Source organism: Heterodontus francisci, chromosome 17 (genome assembly GCF_036365525.1).
Source record: "Heterodontus francisci isolate sHetFra1 chromosome 17, sHetFra1.hap1, whole genome shotgun sequence".
Lineage (NCBI taxonomy): Eukaryota > Metazoa > Chordata > Chondrichthyes > Heterodontiformes > Heterodontidae > Heterodontus > Heterodontus francisci.
The window spans coordinates 39,939,843-39,963,634 of NC_090387.1; the positions used below are offsets into that span (position 1 = coordinate 39,939,843).

Consider the following 23,792-nt stretch of genomic DNA (forward strand, 5'->3'; position numbering starts at 1 on the left):
GTACATAAATCCCTGAAAGTTGCTACCCAGGTTAATAGGGCTGTTAAGAAGGCATATGGTGTGTTAGCTTTTATTAGTAGGGGGATCGAGTTTCGGAGCCACGAGGTCATGCTGCAGTTGTACAAAACTCTGGTGAGACCGCACCTGGAGTATTGCGTGCAGTTCTGGTCACCGCATTATAGGAAGGATGTGGAAGCTTTGGAAAGGGTGCAGAGGAGATTTACTAGGATGTTGCCTGGTATGGAGGGAAGGTCTTACGAGGAAAGGCTGAGGGACTTGAGGTTGTTTTCGTTGGAGAGAAAGAGGAGGAGAGGTGACTTAATAGAGACATATAAGATAATCAGAGGGTTAGATAGGGTGGATAGTGAGAGTCTTTTTCCTCGGATGGTGATGGCAAACACGAGGGGGCATAGCTTTAAGTTGAGGGGTGATAGATATAGGACAGATGTTAGAGGTAGTTTCTTTACTCAGAGAGTAGTAGGGGCGTGGAACGCCCTGCCTGCAACAGTAGTAGACCCGCCAACTTTAAGGGCATTTAAGTGGTCATTGGATAGACATATGGATGAAAATGGAATAGTGTAGGTCAGATGGTTTCACAGGTCGGCGCATCATCGAGGGCCGAAGGGCCTGTACTGCGCTGTAATATTCTAATTCTAATACTCTGCCCGAAATACATTTTTGAACAAAACTTCAGAGCACCCCCTAATCTGTTGATTCAGTGTACCTCAACTCCACCGATTATCCATCTTTATGGCTTTCTGACTGAGATCCCAAGACAATTACAGATAGAGGTTAGAGTCATAGAGAGATACAGCACTGAAACAGGCCCTTCGGCCCACCGAGTCTGCTGACCAACAACCACCTATTTATACTAATCCTACATTAATCCCATATTCCCTACCATTCTCCAACTACCTACCTACACTAGGGGCAATTTACAATGGCCAATTTACTTATCAACCTGCAAGTCTTTGGCTGTGGGAGGAAACCAGAGCACCCGGCGGAAACCCACATGGTCACAGGGAGAACTTGCAAACTCCACACTGGCAGTACCCAGAACTGAACCCGGGTCGCTGGAGCTGTGAGGCTGTGGTACTAACCACTGCGTCACTGTGCCGCCCATGAGGATGAGGAAGGCTTTTTGGTCAATCTTAATTCATCCATCCACAATGGTCCTAAAGTTTCCCCACTGAAGCATCAATTGGTTTTTAAATGATTCCAGAGTTTTCACCTCTATCCAGCATTCCGATCCATCCAGAAGTCTGTTCCAAGTGTTGATCACTCTTTGCTCTAGAAATTGGACTGACCATTTGGGTATGCGGGGTTGTAGTTTTCTCATTCCCCGTTGTTCCTCCCGCCTCCCCCCACAACATACCTGATTAGTGAGGCACAAAAATTTCCAAAAATTGAGCCTCATTTCAGTAATGCTGGTGAAGTATAAAGAGTCCATTGATGACGAGGACTCCCAAATGTGGGCCACTGCTAGTTTCGCAGCGCCGTTCACATAATTGTTGTCAGAGATTGGAGCCTGGATCGGGCTCCAGATGGCAAGCTGGCACAGGTTTGTGGGTGCAGTCTGTGGCATCTTGCAGCCTGGGGAAGCCTGACATGTAGATGGCCTAGCGCTCTCTCATCTTGCTTTGCTCTATTGATGCGTAGTGAGATGTAGGTATTCCTCTTGGTGTAGAGAGAGCATCAGTGACCTCTCTGATACTGCAAACTGGGAATTGTTGCTGATGTCACTTTCTGCAGCCTGTGTCATAAAAGTTAAGTCCACTGTGACCTTGACAGGCACAGGCAGTGCTGTCCATGCCCTGGTTCTAGGCTCAAGTTGTGGCTGCAGCAGGTGACATAGCATCCTTGGCGAAGCAAAGTTAACTCATACATTGCTCCTCAGTAAAGTTAATGTAGGAGAAGTACTTCCTGAACACCCACTGTGGTTAAGGCTTCCTGCATAATGCCATTCTCCTCCCTCTTGTAGCAGCTGCTCCTCCTTTCTGCTGCCTTCCTTGCTGCCCTCCTTTTCCAGCCCCTTAGGCAGATTTTTAGAGCGCCCATGAATGCTAATAAAGCACCCAACAGCAGTGCAACACCAGCAAAATCTTCTACCGTCAAAGTGAGCTATCTGTACTGAGAAAACAAACGGCCTGAAATGATAAACCAACAACTAGCTAAGTGCTGTATGATCCCTTTAAATAACACTGCTGAAGTGTCCTTCCTATCTTAGTGTCACCAGTTGCTGGGCGATTTTAGCACATGGCGAGTCAGATGCTGGGACATACCAAAATTAGAAAAGGACCCTCCAAGAAGTGCAGGATCCTAATTTGTATCAGGACTTCAGTGTTTTCCATAATTGCACTTTGGTTGCCTATGAAAATGCCCGACCAATATGGCAGGCAGCGCCCTTCCGGCTTGAAATAAGCACACTTTCTGCCTGCAATATTGGAGGCTTGGGAGGCCATTTAGCACCCAGAAAACTGGTGCAGCATGATCAAATTTCTCAGCCTAGGTATCTACAGTCTTTCTTGATGATGTGAATCTCTTACAGTGGGTGGATCAGTCTTGTGGCTGTTCTTCACATTGCCTCCAACACTTGAATATCTGCATTGTGCCTCGATCATCAGAACTGGATACAGTACTCAAGACGAACGCACTTGATTATGACTTTCTCTCACTTATACTATTTTGCCTGTAATTCAATACTGTATTGGTTGGATATGTGGTTGTGATTGTAACTTTTGTGGCCGGATAAGAAACCGGTTACAGTGAATCGGTAGCCCGTTTTACACCTGCCCTGATTTTCTTTTCCATTCAGGTCAATGATGTACATAGTTATGAAGCACATTTACCAGCTGTGACTCAAAACCACTTAGGGATTCCTAAATTGTATGAGGTTAATTAAAGTCACCTATTAAAACAACTTTTCTGTTCTCTAGTATCCTTTCTATCTCTTCATAGAGCAGGGGTGTCAAACTAATTTTATATGGTGGACTTGATCTGATATTCTGGCACTTGATGTGGGCCACATTAAACAAAAGTTGTTAAATTAGAAATAGACTATATTACTATTTATTTATGTTTAGAAATACTTCCATAAAACCCACATGCTTTCAAATGGCTTTCTGCAGCTTGATTCTTATTCTGATGATTATGCTAAATTGATGCCAGCATAGTATAACTTTCAGTTCATGTCGATGGCTAGTAAAAAAACAGCTTAAATTGTTGAATCACGGATAGTTTTACAAATGTAAATATGGTTACTTTTATGGTACTTCTTTGGTAGAGAATCGGTTGCTTTGTTTTATTCATACAACCAAAGGTACTGAAATGTAACCTTCAAGTGGCTTTGCCATTGGGCAATTCCGACCAGCATTATATCTAAGTTAGAAAAAAGGTTTTGCCCATTTAGTGAATACTTAAGTATTTATACAAATTGGAATTAATGCTTTTTGACATGAGCTTCAAGTGTAACAGGAGCAGTATTTGTCTTGTGCAGACCCCATGCAAACATTCGTTTTAGAACACCTACATTTTACTGGACTGGAATGAAAACATTAGTCCAATCAGGTGCGACAGACCTTTGGCTAGTTTGTGAGATCTTGTGAGCCGATGATGAATGGCTTGAAGTCCAAATATATGCAATTGTTACTGTTACAGAGACGAGCCCACACCTTCCTGGTCTGAAATGTATGGTGACTCAGGTATTGCCGCAGCTCTGATCCTTACAATGCGGGTGTCCTGGGTCCAGCTGCGACCGTTTCCTGTGAGCCAAAGTAAGCCATGGAATTCTATGGCTCTTTATAAAGCAGTGGCCTTAATGATCGCCTACATTTGGGCTCGAGGTTTAGCCCTCAGGTCGAGCATGAGTACTTTGTTTCAACCTAGCTTGTTGCATGTTTCCCTCTGCAGCTTTGATTGGCAACTTGTCAGGCAAAATCAGCTCCGTCCCTTTATAATTGGCTGAAATCATTTTTAATCACGAAGCACTAGCCAGCAGGTTAGCTTGGATTTTTTTTCATACTGCAGATGTTTAAGTAGAAGAATTTATTCTGTCTCCGAAGAGGCCCTGACATGTATGGCTACACAAACCTCCTTTTTCTATTTGCTCTGTTGGTGTTTATGTCATAGAGTCAAAGAGTTATACAGCACAGAAACAGGCCCTTCGGCCCATCGTGTCTATGCCAGCCATCAAGCACCTATCTATTCTAATCCCATTTTCTAGCACTTGGTCCGTAGCCTTGTATGCTATGGCATTTCAAGTGCTCATCTAAATATTTCTTAAATGTTGTGAGGGTTCCTGCCTCTACCACCCCTTCAGGCAGTGTGTTCCAAATTGCAACCACCCTCTGGGTGAAAAAATGTTTCCTCAAATCCCCTCTAAACCTCCTGCTCCTTTACTTAAATCTATGTCCCCTGGTCATTGACAGCTCTGCTAAGGAAAAAAAATTCTTCCTATCCACCCTGTCTATGCCCCTCATAATTTTGTATACCTCTATCAGGTCTCCCCTCAGCCTTCTCTGTTCTAAAGAAAACAACCCTAGCCTTTTCAGTCTCTCTTCATAGCTGAAATGCTCCAGCCCAGGCAACATCCTGCTGAATCTCCTCTGCACCTTCTCCAGTGCAATCACATCCTTCCTATAGTGTGGCGACCAGAACTGTACACAGTACTCCAGCTGTGGCCTAACTAGCATTTTATACAGCTCCATCATAACCTCCCTGCTCTTCTATGCCTTGGCTAATAAAGGCAAGTATCCCATATGCCTTCCTAACCACCTTATCAACCTGTGCTGCTGCCTTCAATGATCTATGAACAAGTTCACCAAGGTCCCTCTGATCCTCTGTACTTCCTAGGGTCCTACCACCAATTGTACATTCCCTTGCTTTGTTAATCCTCCCAAAATGCATCACCTCAAACTTCTCAGAATTAAATTCCATTTGCCACTGCTCCGCCCATCTTACCAGCCCATCTATATCGTCCTGTAATCTAAGGCTTTCCTCCTCACTATTTACGACACCACCAATTTTTGTATCATCTGTGAACTTACTGATCATACCTCCTATATTCACGTCTAAATCATTAATGATTATGGGTACAGGGAACTCCATAGTCATTGTTTATTTCGGCGTGAACAAGGCTGCTAATACAGTACCATTGCAGGAAAGGAATTGAAGGGTTGTTTTGCATGGAGCTGCTTCAGGATAGTGCTGAGAAACTAGTTTGGAACTCCAAGAATCATTGCTAAGAGCATTGCAATTTGTGCTGCATAGCAATGATGTGGAATAATGAATGAGGAGGTAGTTGTGATACTGGATGGGCTAAAAATTGCTAAGTAGGAGGTATTAGAAGGGCTGGCTGTACTTAAAATTGATAAGTCACCAGGACCAGATAGGATGCATCTCAGAGGGCTGAAGGAAGTAAGAGTGGAAATTGCAGAGGCACTGGCCAAAATCTTCCAATCCTCCTTAGAGGGATGGAGCCAGAGGATTTGAAAATTGTATTTGTTACACCCTTGTTCAAAAAAGGATGTAAGGAAAACCCAGCAACTACAGGCCAGTCCTCCGTGGCGGGGAAGCTTTAAGAAACGATAATCCAGGACAAAATTAACAGTTGCTTGGACAAGTGTAGATTAATTAAGGAAAGCCATAATGGATTTGTTAAAGGCAAATTGTGTTTAACTAATTTGATTGAGTTTTTTGATGAAGTAACAGAGGGAGTTGGTCAGGGTAATGCGGTTGATGTGGTCTATATAAGTTCTTCCAAAAGGTGTTTGATAAAGTGCCACATAATAGGCTTGGCAGCAAAGTTGAAGCCCATGGAATAAAAGGGACAGTGGCGGCATGGATGTGAAGTTGGCTGAGTGACAGGAAACTGAGCAATGATGAACAGTTGTTTTGTGGACTGGAGGAAGGTATACTGTGGGGTTCCCCAGAGGTTGCTATTAGGACTGCCTCTTTTCTTGATCTATATTAATGACTTAGACTTGGGTGTACAGGGCACAATATCCAAACTTGCAGATGATACAAATCTTGGAAATATCGTGAGGAGGTTAGTGATGAACTTCAAGAGGACTTAGGCTGGTTGAATGGGCGGACATGTGGCAGATGGAATTTAATGCAGAGAAGTGTGAAGTGCATTTTGGTAGGAAGAACGAGAAGAAAGGGTTCAAGAACCGAGAGACTTGAGGCTATATTTGCACAAATCATTGAAGATGACTGAGCAGGTTGAGAAATTGGTAAAAAGGCATCTAGGGTCCTGGGTTTTATAAATAGAGGCATAGAGTACAAAAGCAAAGATTTTATGATCAACCTTTTATCAAACACTGGTTCGGCCTCAATTGGAGTATTGTGTCCATTTCTGGGCACGGCTCTTTAGGAAGGATGTAAAGGCTTTAGAATGCAAAAAAGATTTACGAGAATGGTTCCAGGGATTAGTGACTTTCGTTACGTGGATAGATTGGAGAAGCTGGGGTTGTGTTCCCTCGAGAAGAGGAGATTTGATGGAGGTGTACAAAATTGAGGGGTCCGGACCGAGTAGATAAAGAGAAACTGTTCCCATTGGCAAAAGGTCTGGAATCTGATCACACCGATTTAAGGTGATTGTCTTTGGTTCTTTTGCCAATGTGAGAAAAACCTTTTTATGCAGTGAGTGCTTAGGATCTGGAATGCACTACCTGAGACTGTGATGGAGGCAGATTCAATTGTGGCTTTCAAAAGGGATTTGGATTATTATCTGAACAGGAAGAAAAATTGCAAGGATATGGAAGGAAGGGCAGGGAGTGGGACGAGCTAAATTGGTCTTGCAGAGAGCCAGCACAGACACAGTGGGCCAAATGGCCTCCTTAGGTGCAATAACCATTCTCTGATTTTTAAATGGAGATGACGACAAAAGTGTCAATTTGTGATGACGCCAAAATGTGGAGAGTGACACTGCAAACAATCAAGCCCAGGTCGATTAGGTGCAGAATGATCTGACTAGATTAGGAAATGGCAAATTAAATTCAATGTTAGCAAGTGTAAAGTGATGAAATTAGGGAAGGTACTAAACATTGGAACTGTAAACCAAATGATGTTGTTCAACAGGGCACAGCATAAGAAAGGGATGTGGAAGTGTTGAACAGATTGTTGCAACCATCTACACCGTGCAGCAGCAGTTGCTAAGTTGAAGAGGATTTTGAGTTGTCTAATGTACTGGTTGAGAACATAAACTGCAGAATGTATTATTGAACCCATCCAAACCATTGGTTCATCCCCATTCTGAATACTGTTTGTAGTTCCAGTCATCATATTACAGGAAGGCTGTCTTAGAACATAAGAAGAGTAGGCAATTCAGCCCCTCGAGCCTGCTTCGCCATTCAATACGATCATGGCTGATCTCATCAACTCCACTTACCTGCCCGTTCTCCATAACCCTTCAACCCATTACTAATTAAAAATCTGTCTATCTCCTCGAATTTACCCAATGTCCCAGCATCCACTGCACTCTGGGTTAGTGAATTCCACAGATTCACGACCCTTTGAGAGAAGTAATTTCTCCTCATCTCTGTTTTACATCTGCTACCCCTTATCATAAAACTATGACTTCTCGTTCTAGATTGCCCCACAAGAGAAAACTTCCCCTCTCTGCCTACTTTGTCAATCCCCTTAATCATCTTATATACCTCAATTTAGATCTCCTCTCATTCTTCTAAATTCCAGAGTAAATGCCTAAACTGCTCAATCTCTCTTCATAAGACAAGCCCCCCCCCCCCCCCCCATCTCTGCATTCAATCTAGTGAACCTCCTCTGAACTGCTTCCAATGCAACTACATCCTTTCTCAAGTAAGGGGATCAAAACTGTATGCAATACTGCAGGTGCGGTCTCACAAATGCCTTGTACAGTTGCAGCAACACTTCCCTACTTTTATACTCTATTCCTTTAGCAATAAATGTCAAAATTCCATTTGCCTTCCTTATCACCTGCTGTACCTGCAAACTAGTTTTCTGCGATTCTTGCACGAGGACACCCAGATCCCTCTGCACCGAAGCACTCTGAAGTTTCTCTCCATTTAGATAATTGGATAACTTCACACTTATCCAGGTTAAAATCCATCTGCCAAACTTTGGCCCATTTATCTAATCTATCATATCCATTTGTAAATTTTTTATTTCTTTATTGCAACTTACTTTCCCACCTATTTTAGTGTCATCTGCAAATTTGTCTATAGTACCTTCTATTCCTACATCCAAGTCATTGGCACTGAAATAGCAGCAGCAAAGGGTTACTCAGTTGACATCTGGCATCAGACACCTGAGAAGTTGAATTTACTTGCATATTAGAAGAGGTGATTGTGACGGTATCTTTAAGCATTCAAGATCCTTAAAGATATCAACAAATTGAGCCTTGAGAAGCTGTTTACGCTGGTGACAACAAGAGGACTTGGAATGGAACACAAAAAAAAAAGTATGGCTGGTTCACACATATTGGGATTGAATTTTGAAGTGACCTCTTCCATTGGGCGGGAGGCAGGCAGAGCAAACCCACTGCCTGCCTGATGGAAGTGGTCAGAGGCCCTGACCCATTTTCATGTTCGGACCTCACTTGAGTTTCGCTGGTGAGTTGTTAGTACTTTTGGCAGCTGCAAAATAGATCCCAGCTGCTGCAGGTAAGTAAAGTGGGAGGGCCACAGAGGATTGGGCATCTGGGGGAGAGGAACTGATTTTTGTGGGGACAGGAGGAGCATTAGCAAGTTGGCTCCATTGTTTGGAATGGACTGGCAGGGGAGACGATTATGGTTGGTAGTAATTGTAAGAGATAGTTGGGCAGGCATTTGGAGAGAAAATAATTTGAGATCTATAGGTGACATTGTATTCTATTGTTGAATTTTGAGGGTGGACAGAATCACCACAGAGGCCTTTTTTGATCCTGCACATTCTTATGTTCCTATGGCTCAGTTGTAGCACTCTTGCCTTTGAGTTGAAATTTTGTGGGTTCAAGCCCCACTCTGGAGACTTGAACAAAAAAGCTGCGTTGAGGGAGTACTGTACTGTTGCAGGTGCTGTCTTTTGCATCACCATGACACTATTTGAAGGTGCTCTCAGTACTTGAACTCTGTCAACTGAACAAACCTGTTCATCTGGCAACATTTATCCCTCATGCAGTATCACCCCAAACATATTATCTAATCATTTATCTCATTGCTATTTATGGGACTTTGCGACACACATATTGACTGCTGTGTTTTCTTACATTACAGCTGTGATTGTGCTTGAAAAATGTACTTCATTAGCTGTGAAGCGCTGAATCATCCTAAGGACTGGAAATGGCACTATATAAATTCTATATGACTACTGAATGTGTTTTTTTATGAAGTCATGACTCTTTTACTGTCTTTGAGGACTGTCATCAGCACTAAGTTAGAGTTATAAAATTATTTTTGACTGTTTTATTCGTTGATGTCAGGAGGCACCATTCAAGCAGAGTGAGCTAAACGCTGATCTTAATTTCTTTCCTTCCTCTCAAAGATCTCTTCCTTCTAAGTAGTGCTCCAACTAGTGCCTGAATTGAGAACTAGCTGAACTCAACTGAGGCAAACCTGTTAAACTGGCATGTAGCCTTTTGACCTTCTGGTTGATGTATTTTAGCTCAACTTGGAACTTGGTTCCAGTATGTCTTTACCAAGGCTTGCTAACAATAGAGGAGCCAAAAATAGATACAAAACAAGTTAATATGATATTTCCATGTTTCTAATTATTTTTATGTGGCTGCCTTATTTCATAACTATGCATAATTGTTTGTTTACGGTCTGTGATCGTGCTTGGTGACTGCACCTCACTAGATAACAAATTGTATAGTATTGGTCCCATTTATGTGAAGGCAGCTTTGTTGGAGACAGATCTCAAAGGCTGTATCAATCTGATGCATTTATCATGAGCTTGAATATTGTACAATTTCATGTTGGTTATTCAAAAGTGATATTTAGCATTTATTTAATGTTTACTTGATAGGAAACATGAATTCTACAGAATGTGGATTTAACCATCAGGATGTTATGAAACTAAAATATTTTGATTTTTAATCTGTAGTCCTAATGGTTTTATTACCCTTCCATCAGTAATCCTTAATTTGCCTAAAGCAGCTGTTTCATTGCATTGTTTTTAAAGAATCATATTTTTGATGGATCTCTTCTGTCTATTTTTTTAAAATAATGTAGAAAAATCACCCATAGTATTATAGATACAGCAAGGCAAACACATCACCACCATAAATGCTTTTATTTAGCAGTTTGTGGAAAACAAGAATGTTTAAACCTGAAAAGGTTAAAGAAAATAAGTTTAAAGTAAGATACTAGATTTAGTTACAATTGAAACCTTTGTCTGCTGGCTACACACTCCCATGTGAATATTTTATTTAAAATAAACCTTACATACAGATAATAACAAAGCGTACCTGATCATGCCTTCATCGTCTTCAAAAGCTTTCATTTCAGACTGGGAAAATGTTTTTCTGCAGGTAATCCACAGGCCAGCAGTTTATCATTGTATTGGCAGTAAGTACCTATTGTACAACAGTGAAATGATAATAACTGTATGATTCCATTAACTCTCACAGGTATACAAAACAAAAGCTGCAGTGAAGCTTGGCGACATTAACAACCGTATGAAGGAACAAGAAGAGGATTTTGCCAGAAGGACTGCTCAGTACCAGCGGGAAATACGGCATCTCCAGCAGCTACTGAAGGACAAGCAGGAAATCCTTGATGGACTGCTTGAACAGCAAAGGTAAAGCAGTCATAGGCAAAACAAGCCAATTAGAGCAGACTGGTAGATAGGAAGATGCACAGCTGCAGGCTCTTGTATTCCATTATGCTCATCTGGTGCCTTTTTGGATGGTTTACTTTTAACACATTACATTTGACGTAAACACGCATAAACAAATGGCAGAAGTCAAAATTCGGTTATCTTGGTTTTAATGATTTTTTCCCCCTTTTTGACTGCAGAATCCACTGCAGGACCTGTTTCAAGATTTGTAGCTGCTGCTTTCTTCTTCCTGCTGTCACCACATAGATTAATTGTTAGAAATATAATTTGTGAACTAAGATAAGCAATAGCCATAATCTAACATACAGGCTCTAGTTTTATACTGTTGCTTGCAATGGTGAATTTTTCCTTGATTTAATAATCTGTTGCAGTAAAATTATCTGTTTGTTCAATGTTGTCAGCTCTATAATATTGATTGAAGCAGTGCGCAATGAAATAGTCAGTTAATCCTCTCATTTGAGATAGAGTGCGGAAGAACAGAGACAACCACCAAACATCATTCATATAATACATCTTGGCAGTGACTAGGATGTTGAAGAGAGAGCTGAGACTAACAACTGAAGTCGTCCTTGCATAACAGAGGTTGTGATTGTGAGAAGAATGCAATCCTGTTTCCAGCGATACTTGTCAGCAGCGATTTGCATCCTATTGGCAGCTGTGCAGTGCAGCCCCATTATCTGCAGAACGAGAGAGAGAGGAATGAAACAGACCTAATCACCATCTTCAGAGCTCTTCATCAGATAATAGGTTAAAATATTTCCAGAGCTGAATCCAAGCTGCCAGGTTGCTGTAGTTACTGAACCATTTAGTAGTTTAAAGCAGCAACCACTGCCTGAAGAGCCAATTATAGGGATTAAATGAATAATTAATAACAGTACAATGGATAACCGATTTTTAAAATATATATTTAACACTTTGCCGGGAGTTGCTGAACATTTTTGAGTATTTAGGCCATTTTAATCTGTACAAACTTACTAGTGCTCTTATTTTTAATAAGAACAATATACATTATTAAAAATACTTAATTAGTAATGTGGGCTGGAAAATATTTATATGCCTTGAACAGCATGTGTTCCTGTGAAGCTAGGTTATATATTTCTATATTGCATATTTAAGTACTAAAATATAATTGGCAGATACAATTGTGAGCTGTCAGCTGTAGCTAAATATATAATTCCCTGGAAGTCTGAGTGCAAATAGAACATTGGAACAGGAGTAGGCCACTTATCCCCTTGAGCCTGTTCTGCCATTTAATGAGATCATGGCTGATCTTTGATCTAACTCCATACACCTTCCTTTGCCCCATATCCCTTAATACCATCTATCAATCTCAGATTTAAAATTAACAACTGATCTAGCATCAATTTCTGTTTGCAGAAGAGAGTTTAAAACTTCTACCACTCATTGTGTGTAGAAGTGTTTCCTAAGTTCACCCCAGAAAGGTCTGGCTGTAATTTGTAGACTATTTCCCCTTAGTCGTAAACTCCCCAAACAGCAGAAATAGTTTCCCTATCTACCCTAAATGTTCTCCTGAAAATCTTAAACTTCAATCAAATTGCCCCTTAACCAAATTCCAGGGAATGCAACTCTAGTTTGTGTAATCTCTCCCAATTTAACCCTTGGATTCCAGGTATCATTTTGGTAAATCTACACTGCACTCCCTCCAAGGCCACGATAGTTTTCCTGAGGTGTGATCCCCAGAACTGCGCACAGTACTCCAGGTGTGGTCTAATCAGGGCTCTGTAGACCTAGAGTCATTATGGAACAGAAGGAAGCCATTTGGCCCATCAAGTCCATGCAGGTTCTCTGTAGAGCAATGCAGTCAGTCCCATACCCTGCTGTATTCCCATAGCCCTGCAAGTTTATTTCCTTCATGTCCGTCTAATTTCCTTTGAAATCATTCATCGTCTCCACTTCCACCACCCTCGTAGGCAGCAAGTGCCTGGTCATTACCACTTACTGTATAAAAAAGTTCCTCCTCATGTTTCCACCCCCCCCCCCACATCCTGCATTTATTGCCAAAAGCTTAAATCTGTGTCCTATGGTCCTTGTACCATCAGCTGACGGGAACAGCTTTTTGTCTACTTTATCTAAACCAGTCATAATCTTTCCCTCCCAATCAAATCTCCCCTCAGCCTCCTTTGCTCCAAGGAGAACAACTCCAGCTTCTCCAATCTATCCTTGTAATTAAAATCTCCCATTCCTGGAAACATTCTGGTAACTCTCCTCTGCACCCTCTGAAGGATCTTCACATCTTTCCTAAAGTGTGGTGACCAGAACTGGCACAATACTCTAGTCGTGGCCTAACCAGAGCTTTATAAAGGTTCAGCATAACTTTCCTACTTTTGTGATCAATACCTCAAGAAGGTCATAAGGTCATACGAACTAGTCGCAGGAGTAGGCAATTCAGCCCCTCGAGCCTGCTCCGCCATTCAATACGATCATGGCTGATCTCATCTCGGCTTCAACTCCACTTTCCTGCCCATTCTTCATAACCCTTCAACCCTTTACTAATTACAAATCTGTCTATCTCCTCCAAGCCGAAGATACCATCTGCTTTGCTAACTACTCTCTCAATATGCTCTGCCATCTTCAAAGATCTATGCATGTGGATCCGCAGGTCCCTCTGTCCCTGTACACTGTTTAGAACTGTGCCATTTAGTCTATATTGCTGCTCGCTATCCCTTCTGGCAAAATGCATCACCTTGTACTTCTCTATATTAAATCCATCTGCCACTTGTCTGCCCATTCTGCTATGCCCTGTTGCTGTTGATTGGTATCATCCTCACTGTTTGCCAAGTATATCCAAATATGGTATCATCAACAAATTTTGAAATTTTACTCTGTGTTCCTGTATCCAAGTCAATTATATAAATCAAAAAAACAGTGGTCCTAGCACTGACATTTGGGGAACACCACTGTTTACCATCCTCCATTCTGAAAAATAACCATTTACCATGACTCGTCTTTTTCTGTCCCGAAGCCAATTTTTTTATCCAAGCTCACCCTGACCCTCCTGTTGCATGAGCCTCAATTTTGTTAACTAGCCTTTTATGTGGTACTTCGCTCATCGAACACTGTCTTAAAATTCATGCAGACAACATCTAATGCTTTCGCTTCATCAACCTTCTCTGTTATGTCATCAAAAAATTCAATTAGATTAGTCAAGGGCAATCTGCATTTTACAAATCCATGCTGGCTCTCCAAGTGGCTGTACCATAATTTCTACTCTCTTGTTTTCTAGTCCTCTAGATATAAAGGCCAACATTCTATTAGTCATTTTGATTATTTTCTATATCTTTACATGAGATTTTAATATATGTATCTGGACCCCCCCCCCCCCCCCCCCCCCACCCAAGACATCTACTGCTAGTATTTCACCATTTAGAAAGTACTGTACCTCTCATTTGCCTACATTGATATCCAGTTTGCCAGAGTCCTACCCATTCACTTAACATATCAATATCTTTGTAATTTTGTGCTTCTATCTGCACTGTTTACAACTGTTTATCTTTGTGTCATCAACAGATTAGGATATGCAGTTTTCCATCCCATCGACTTAGTTGTTAATTAATATGGTGTATAGTTGCGGCCCCAACACAGAACTTCATGGGACACCACTAGTCACATCCTGCCAATTACGCCGTTTAGGTTGGCTTCCTAACCAGGTCAATAATGTGCAATACATTCCTTCAACTTTAGCTAATAGTTTCTTAGGAGGGACTTTCTCAAACACCTTCTGGAAGTCCATATAAATCACATCTATAGACATTCCCCTGCCCACAAACTTTGTCACCTCTTCAAAAAACTTAATCAGGTTTGTCCGGCATTACCTACCCTTTGAAGATCCATGCTGGCTGTCTCTGAGCAGCTGAAAATTTAGGGTGTTCAGTCACTATACTTATTTAAAACTCTAGTAATTTCCTGACTACAAATGTTAGGCTAACTGGTCTATAATTCCCTGGTTTCCCCCTCTCACCTTTCTTAAATTAATGGAGTAACATGCACAATTTGCCAATGTAAAGGAACAGTTCCCAAATCGAGAGAATGTCAGAAGATTATAGTTAAGGCACAGCAATGTTCTCACCTACTTCCTTTACAATCCTGGGATGTAAACCATCTCATCCTAGGGTTGGTCATTTAATAGTGCCATTATTTTCATGACTTTTCTTTGCTTACGTTAATTTTGGTGAGTCACTGTTCCGGATTCACTATTAGTTTCCTTGGGATGTATGACATGCTGACCTTGTCTACTGTAAATACTGACACAAAGTGATTATTCAACGTGTCTGCCATTTCCTTATTTTCATTGACAATATCACCGTTATCAGTTTTCAAGGGGCCTATATTGTTCCTGACCACCCTCTTTCCGAATACAATTAAAAATGTTTTGATTTGTATAAAGCTTGCAGGTTTCTTTTCATTCTCTTTTTTTGTAGCTCTTGCCATCTGTTTCGTCTCTCTCCCATTTGCCAGGATCTGTGCTACTTCGAGCATTTTTGTATGCTCTTTTAGGTTGTCTCTTGCCTCTTTAGTCACCCATGGTTTTTATTGGCAAGTAGAGTTCTTGTGATACAGAACCACTTTATACTCCTTAGAGGCATTAAATTCTTTGTACATCTCCCACTGATTTCCTGTGTTTTTACCCATTAGCAGATTTGTCAAGTTTAATGTGGACAGTCTCCTTTGAAAATTACTATTGAATCTGCTGCCACCAACCTACCAACCTTTCAGGCAGCACATTCCAGATCATCATAAATCACTGCAAAAAGCACGTTCTCCTCATCTGGTTCTTTTGCTAATTCTTCAAATTCTCAGTTACCAACCCACCTGCCAGTAAAAACAGTTTTACCTTACTTACTGTATCAAAATCCCTCATAAATTTAAACACCTCTATTAAATCTCCCCTTAACCTTCTCCACTCTAAGGAGAACAATCCCTGCTTCTTTAATCTAGGAACATAGGAGCAGGAATAGGCCATTCAGCCCCTCAGCCTGTTCCGCCATTCAGTGAGATCATGGCTGATCCGCAGCCTAACTCCATATACCTGCCTTTGGCCCATATCCCTTAATATCTTTGCTTAACAAAAATCTGTCTAGCTCAGATTTAAAATTAACAACTTCAGCTGCTGTTTGTGGGAGAGAGTTCCAAACCTCTACCACCCTTTGCGTGAAGAAGTGCTTCCTAACATCTCTTCTGAACGGTCTGGTCCTAATTTTTAGACTATGCCCCCTAGTTTTAGAATCTCCAACCAGTGGAAATAGTTCATCTTTATCTAGCCTGTCTTTTCCTGTTAATATCTTGAAGACTTCAATCAGATCACCCCTTAACCTTCTAAATTCTAGTGAAAACAGGCCTAATTTGTGTAATCTCGCCTCATAACTTAACTCCTGTAGTCCAGGTATCATTCTTGTAAACCTACGTTGCACTCCCTCCAAGGCCAATATATCCTTTCTAAGGTGTGGTGCCCAGAACTGCTCACAGTACTCCAAGTGGGGTCTAATCAGGGTTCTGTACAGCTGCAGGATAACCTCTGTCTTTATACTCCAATCCTCTAGATATAAAGGCTAGCATTCCATTAGCCTTTTTGATTATTTTCTACACTTGCTTGTGGCGTTTTAAAGATCTGTGCACCTGAACCCCCAAGTCTCTTTGGTCATCCACTGTACTTAACCTCTTCCCATTTAGAAAGTACCCTGCTCTATCCTTTTTTGGTCCAAAATGGATAACCTCACACATGCCCGCATTGAAATCCATCTGCCACAGTTTTGCCCACTCACCTAGTCTGTCAATATCTCTTTGCAATTTTATGCTATCATCTAAACTGTCTATAATGCCACCTAACTTTGTATCATCAGCAACTTTGGATATATGACTTACTATACCATCATCCAAATTGTTAATGAATAATGTGAATAATCTTGCCACATAACTGAACTACCTCATGCATGCTATCATTTGGGTAAATATCTTCTGCACCCTCTCCAAGGCCTTAACATCTTTAGTGGTTTGTGACACACAGAATTGGACATAATACTCCAGTTGAGGCATAAATAGTAATTTGTAAAGGTTCACCATAATTTTCATGCTTTTGTACTCTGCCTCTATAAAGGCATGGATCCCATAAGATAAAACCTTAATGGCCAAAAGGTTTTTGGATTTTATAGTTATGGACATAGAATACAAGAGCAAAGAAATAATAAATTTGAAGAAAACATTGGTTAGGCCACAGTTCGAGTACTGTGTGTTATTTTGGGCACCCCATTATAGAAAGTGTACTGAAACCAGAGACTGTACAATATTAATTCACCAGAATGATACCAGGGATGAGAAACTGTAATTATGATAGACTTTAGTTACTAGCACCTGGAATTTCTGCCAGGGTTTTTCTGATCTCCTGTTATAACTTTGGCAGACCAGCAGACCTCCTAGAGAAATGACCTTCTAAAGCTTTTGCCTTACTCCCTCCATAATATCCTCAAGGCCTATAATCCTATACACAGCCTCTAGTTCTCCAACATCAGTTTATTTCTCATTCACTGCTCCCTTATTGGCAGCCCCTTCTCCATCCACCTTGCTCCCTCACAACATCTCCACTTTGCCATTTCCTTCCTAGCAATAATTTTGCTTTGTTTCCATGCTAAGTGTGGTTCTGTAGTGCTAATATCCAGTATCTTGTACGAGTGTCAGTCAAGACACAGTTTTGGTGGGCACTTGCACCTTGTGGTATATCATAGCCAAGCCTGAGCTCATTTTCACCTGATATTAGGATACATGCACTTTCCAAGAGGGGTCCCAGGATAATGAACAGATACTGGAACAGTAGCTGTTATTTTTTTCTGCCTCCTTAAAATGAAACTGATGGAATAAACTAGTGCTTTTGCAACAACCTGAGTGTTTATATCAATATTGAACTGTCACTTTTTTGATTTCTTATTAAAGCAATTCATATTGTTTTTTCTGTGCGTAATAGCTAATATATTTCTAAATTCCACTTAATTAATGTCATTGACACGGCCCTGTTTAAACCTATAGAATAATACAGAGTGATGAATTATAAACAGTGTGGCATCACTATGAAAGACAATGCTATCCAGTTAAAAGATGGTGCAGATTTGAACTTTCTTTGTCAGAATACTTGAATAAATTGCTTACCAACTGGCTTTTATAATAAATTATTATTGCTTGTGGAATCTGTAGAGTAGCTTTACATTGCAGTTGAACTCTTTAACTAGAGTAATTTTGTGCCCAACCGTGGATTCTGTTATTAGAGTCATAGAGTCCTTTACAGCATAGAAGGAGACCATTTGGCCCATTGAGCAATCCCGTCAGTGCCACTCCACCGCTCGATCCCCTTGGCCCTGCAATTTTATTTCCTTCAAGTGCCCATCCAATTTCCTTTTGGGGTTTAATTTAATCCTGCCTGCTAATCTTTTCTTATAACCTCTCTTTGCCTCCTGTATTAACTTTTCAATTCCCTCCCCTATTTAGCATAATCTTCCTGGCTATTAACTGAAACTTGCTGCTGATATTTGCAACAATAATAACACTATAGACAAAACACGGCAACATTCTGAATAGTTTTCTCTAAAATATTTCTTAAAAGGCTTTTTGTAGCATTTGTAGACGTTAAATTCCTCTTTGTTTTTGAGCAAGCATCTTGGGTCATTTGTACCAAAGCAGACTAATTGCAGAATCCTGATAATATGAGGAATTCATACTGAAGGAATCTTTACATTATTTAACTCCTTGACATGCAGATAATGTAAATGTTCAGTAAATCTAATAGATTTAACTCAATGTTTCTTTTAGGCAAGTAGAATCTGAACTGGAGACTGTTTGGGAATCAACAACACGAGAAAATCGGCGGATAAAAGATCTTTTACGTGACACTTTACATAAAAGTAATCTCTGGGACACTGTCAACTTTGATCGATCGGACATAGAAGAAAACCCTCGCAGGTATTCAAGCAATCGGTCGGACTTCAGAGCATTCAGCTACTGTGATGTGATGCTCTCCTCCGCTAGAAGGGTAGAAGATAGAAGGATACATAAGAATTACCTGCAGCCAGACAATAACAGGCGTTTGCCTCATCGTGTGGCTGAAAGTGGAGATTGCGCAATCACTCAACAAAAAAAGCAAAAGCCCAGAGCAGAAACTGTCAAAAGCCCGATGTTTGAGTCTGACTCTGATCAACAACAAATTGCCTCCTCTGATGAAAGTGACAAAAATGAACATGATTTCTACTCTTAATATGATTGTCATTGACATTTTCAAATTTATCATTCCTACAAATGCATGTTTTCTTCTCAAATGCTTGTTATAATAGAAAAGTTTTACATGAAAAATGATTTATAGTTATTTCATATTAAGCTTTTGAAAAAAATCATTTAATTGTGTGCTTTCACTGCTTTATTTACGTGATAATGGTATCCATCCTTAAATATGTTTTGCTACCTTTAAAGTTATCCAGATTTTCACCAAATTTGTTGGCTGCTTGCACCTCATCAGAGATGCAGTTCTCCTTTAAAATTTGTTTTAATAAGGTGTCTTTGTTTTCTCAACAAAGATGTAAATGAAATTGTCACTTCAGCTTTTTTAAGAAGATAATTAGTATTTTTATCCTTAATTTGGTGGTTGGCAAAGACAATACAAATGGAATTGAGTTGTGGGCAGCTAAGGGACATTACATAATGAGCAAAAAAAACACACTCTCCAGCAAACTGGGACTTTGAGGTTTGCCAGGATGGGGCGGGAGGAGGGTGGGGTGGGAACAACTGGAATTTATACCAGTAGGGCTGTTTTTTACAGGGACAGGAATTTTACACCGTTGCATGGAAGCAATTTATTAGAAATGTTAGGTTTCCCAACTTGCTCTGGACTGCTGGCAAATGAGTATAATGGGAATTGTCAGTAAATTGCAGAATATATCTGTTAATATTTTGTACTTCAAATTTAACATGTCTCCTAAATTAATTAAAAACAATAAATTAAATGAGAGTGTTTGTTTATTAGCAGATAGGTGGTACCCTTCAACACTAACCAAGCTGGAAACTTTACATCTATGCATCTGCTCGAGTTCATAAAATCCAACAAACTATTGATTAAGACCACTTAGTTAAATTGCTTTTAGTAGACATTGATTTTGCCAAAGCATGTGATGTGAATATTTCCTTTAGATGGGCCATCAAATTTATGCATATAAATAATGGATGAACAACAGTAGCAAAAGCAAGCGCTAAAAGTATCAAGCATATTTTGTGGTAAAATAACCCTTTAGTTTACAATAACATTTGCAGATCTGTGCATTATGTCCTGGAAATGTTAACTCCTTTTGCATAATTTCCACAACATCCTCTATTAATACCTTCATGGGGGGATTTTTGTGACACTTGCTTACATTTCTAGTTTATCTTTTCTTTGTCAAAATAAATACATTTGCTAGAAAAATGGTGTTCGGTTCCAAATTAATAATCCATGTAACTGCACACGCAAGAGATTTTGCAAAACTGTATCTTAAGAACTTCTTCTTCTTTGGCCTCCTTATCTCGAGAGATAATGGATACGTGCCTGGAGGTGGTCAGTGGTTGGTGAAGCAGTGCCTGAAGTGGCTATAAAGGCCAATTCTAGAGTGACAGGCTCTTCCACAGGTGCTGCAGAGAAACTTGTTTGTCAGGGCTGTTGCACAGTTGGCTCTCCCCTTGTGCCTCTGTCTTTTTTCCTGCCAACTACTAAGTCTCTTCGACTCGCCACATTTTAGCCCCGTCTTTATGGCTGCCCGCCAGCTCTGCCGAACGATGGCAACTGAATAAAGGTTTGGGCTGATAGCCTTCTATCCCCAACCTCAGCTCAGATGAATTCACCCATTTCTCCAGGTTCAGGTGATTTACATTTTGTGGAGTATGCTGCCTTAGTCTCAGCACATGCCTAGAAGAGGGAGGAATATTGTATGCCTCCACAAACCTTTAAGGCCTGCAACAACTTCAAGACTTGCTGCTTATTTGTGTGTTTGGCTTGCCAGTATTGACTGGTATTTTTTTTTTAAAGAGGGTTTGGCTTCCTATATTTGACAGTACTTTTTTACGAGTTTGGCTATCTGACCCAATGAGGTAATGTAAACCCAATATTCAAAAAAATTAAGTTTGATTTGGGAGTAATAGATTAACAATTGGACTAACACTTGCAGTGGACAAAGTGCTAGAATGCATTTTAGGGGCTATTAAACTTTTATGCTGAGGGCTCTTTTATTTTGGCTGGTTGCCAATGAAGTACTTGTTACGTCTGTTTAAATTGATGGATCATTTTCTTAGCACTGTATTTCAAAAGCTGAAAAGTTGAGAAGTAGAAAAGGGCTCGAATAAAGACTGGGGTATCAACCTCAGTTTACATGGTGGGCTTGATCTGACCTCTTGGCACATGGCGTGGACCACATTCAGTAAAAATTATTTGAACACACTGGGGTAGAAATTAGATCCACTTTTCCCATTTTTTTTAGGTGTAAAATGGGTGTAATGTATACCAGTTTCTGGGCGTGGGGTCCTGTAGCTAATCTGCATGGTGGTAGATTTCAACCCCATTTGGACAAAAATGTATTGATCCTCGCTATTTTTAGACATATGTGGTGCCTGCCTGAAATCAGAGTTGGATCATAAGAACATAAGAGCTAGAATCAGGAGTAGGCAATTCAGCCCCTCGAGCCTGCTCCGCCATTCAATACGATCATGGCTGATCTCATCTTGGCCTCAACTCCACTTTCCTGCCCGTTCTCCATAACCCTTCAACCCATTACTAATTAAAAATCTGTCTATCCCCTCCTTAAATTTACTCAATGTGCCGGCATCCACCGCATTCTGTGATAGTGAATTCCACAGACTCATGACCCTTTGAGAGAAATAATTTCTCATCTCTGTTTTACATCTGCTACCCCTTATGCTAAAACTATGATCTCTCGTTCTAGATTGCCCCACAAGAGGAAACATCCTCTCTCTGTCTACTTTGTCAATCCCCTTAATCATCTTATATACCTCGGTTAGATCTCCTCTCATTCTTCTAAAGTCTAGAGAGTAAAGGCCTAAACTGCTCAATCTCTCTTCATAAGACAAATCCCTCATCTCTGGAATCAATCTACTGAACCTCCTCTGAACTGCCGCCAGTGCAACTACATCCCTCCTCAAGTAAGGGGATCAAAACTGTATGCAATACTCCCTAATTTTATACTCTATTCCTTTAGCAATAAATGCCAAAATTCCATTTGCCTCGCTTATTACCTGCTGTACCTGCATGCTAGATTTCAGCGAATCATGCACGAGGACACCCAGATCCCTCTGCATCGAAGCACTCTGAAGTATCTCTCCATTTAGATAATTTGCCTTTTTATTCTTCCGACCAAAATGGATAACCTCACACTTATCCACGTTAAAGTCCATCTGCCAGATTTTGGCCCATTCACCTAACCTATCCATTTCCATTTGTAAATTAATTATTTCTATATTGCAACTTACTATTCCACCTATTTTAGCGCCATCTGCAAATTTGGATATAGTACCTTCTATCCCTGCATCCAAGTCATTAATATAGATTATAAATAGTTGGGGCCCGAGGACCAAACCCTGTGGCACCCCATGTAGTTCCATCTTGCCAGCCAGAAAAAGACCCATTTATCCCAACTCTCTGTTTTCTGTTGGTCAGCCAATCCTCCATCCAAGCTAATAAGTTGTCCCTAACCCCATGTGATCTTACCTTGTGTATTAACCTTTTGTGCGGCACCTTATCAAATGCCTTCTAGAAGTCCAGATAGACTCCATCTACAGGATCCCCATTATCCTCTCTGCTTGTTATAGCTTTGACGGATCAATTTAAGTACGCATTTTACAGAAGAACCCTGTTTCAGTTTTTCCCATTAAAAAGCCATCCCTTTCTGCTGAAAAAATTATGGGGAAAGTTTTTTTTCTACTTCCCCTTCTGTGGAGCTGGAGGAGAAGGACTGCTGCTCCCAGCTGCTCAGCAGTACTGTAGGCTGCTCCCAGCTCATACTTGGGTCTCCAGCATCTCGTCCACATGTTGGAGCTTGTGATGTAAAATCAATGTGCAACTCCCTGTGCGCAGTGAGAATTCCCCCTTGTTCCCCATTCAACAACCAGTAGCACTTTCACTATTTGCTGGATTACCAACAGGCCCTGGATTCCCCTCACAGTCTAGAGTTCCTTGGGAGGTACAGGTGACTTTATACCAATGGTTCCCAAAGCTCTCCACCACTGGAGTTTTTCTCTGTGTGTGGGTGTAATGTAGACTACTTGATTGTTATGATTAGACGACAACTCCATTATTGTTGTACCATGCAACTACCAGGATTCTACAAGGCGAACTAGATTAACTTTTTATCTAACAATTCCTATGTTGCTGAATTCCCTATTCTCTTCCTTTATGCTTCTCAGATTCTTCGGTGCTCTCTGTCTTCAAAAACCTTCTCAAAACCCATCGGAAAATGGGTCTAGTTATTGTACCATGACTCATTTTATATTCCTCAATTCTTTTAATCTATTTTCCACCCCTCCCCATTCATTCCACCACCACCACCCCTGGAAGCACCTTGAGGCATTTTCTATGTTAAAGATGTTGTATAAACACAAGTGGTGAATTTTTAAATGAGTCTTTAGTGAAAAAAGCATTGAGAACCAATCTACTTTACCAGGATTATGAAAATATTTCATAGTGGGAAAGTATATGAATTTTGTAAAGCTTGTGACTCCAGTCTCTGAGATGTCGGGTCAAAGAGTTTAAAAACCTGAAGCAACCAACAGAAGCAAGTAGTGGTACTAATGCATTCATGCTTATTGAAGTGATTTTTGTGACTTTTCGAGGCCAAAACCACAAAGACAAAATCACAGAAATATCCTAGAGGAGTATCAGAGAGCATGCTACTTCAAAAGCATGAATCCTGGAATGTAGCACTTGCTGGTAATTTGTATGTTAGTGCAACATTTCTAAGTCAAAT

At 40.6% G+C, this 23,792-nt stretch overlaps 1 protein-coding gene across 2 annotated transcripts in view; it reads left to right on the plus strand.

Moving 5' to 3' along the window:
- The window catches only part of cep89 (centrosomal protein 89), a 132,737-nt gene extending 112,944 nt beyond the window's left edge, over positions 1 to 19,793 (plus strand). For both annotated transcript variants that reach the window (XM_068049315.1, XM_068049316.1), the window contains 2 exons: positions 10,589 to 10,758; positions 18,610 to 19,793. In XM_068049315.1, coding sequence (XP_067905416.1) covers positions 10,589 to 10,758; positions 18,610 to 19,051 — 612 coding nt within the window. In that variant the 3' untranslated portion in view covers positions 19,052 to 19,793. The remainder of the gene's footprint in view (positions 1 to 10,588; positions 10,759 to 18,609) is intronic.
- The last annotated feature ends 3,999 nt before the right edge of the window (positions 19,794 to 23,792 follow it).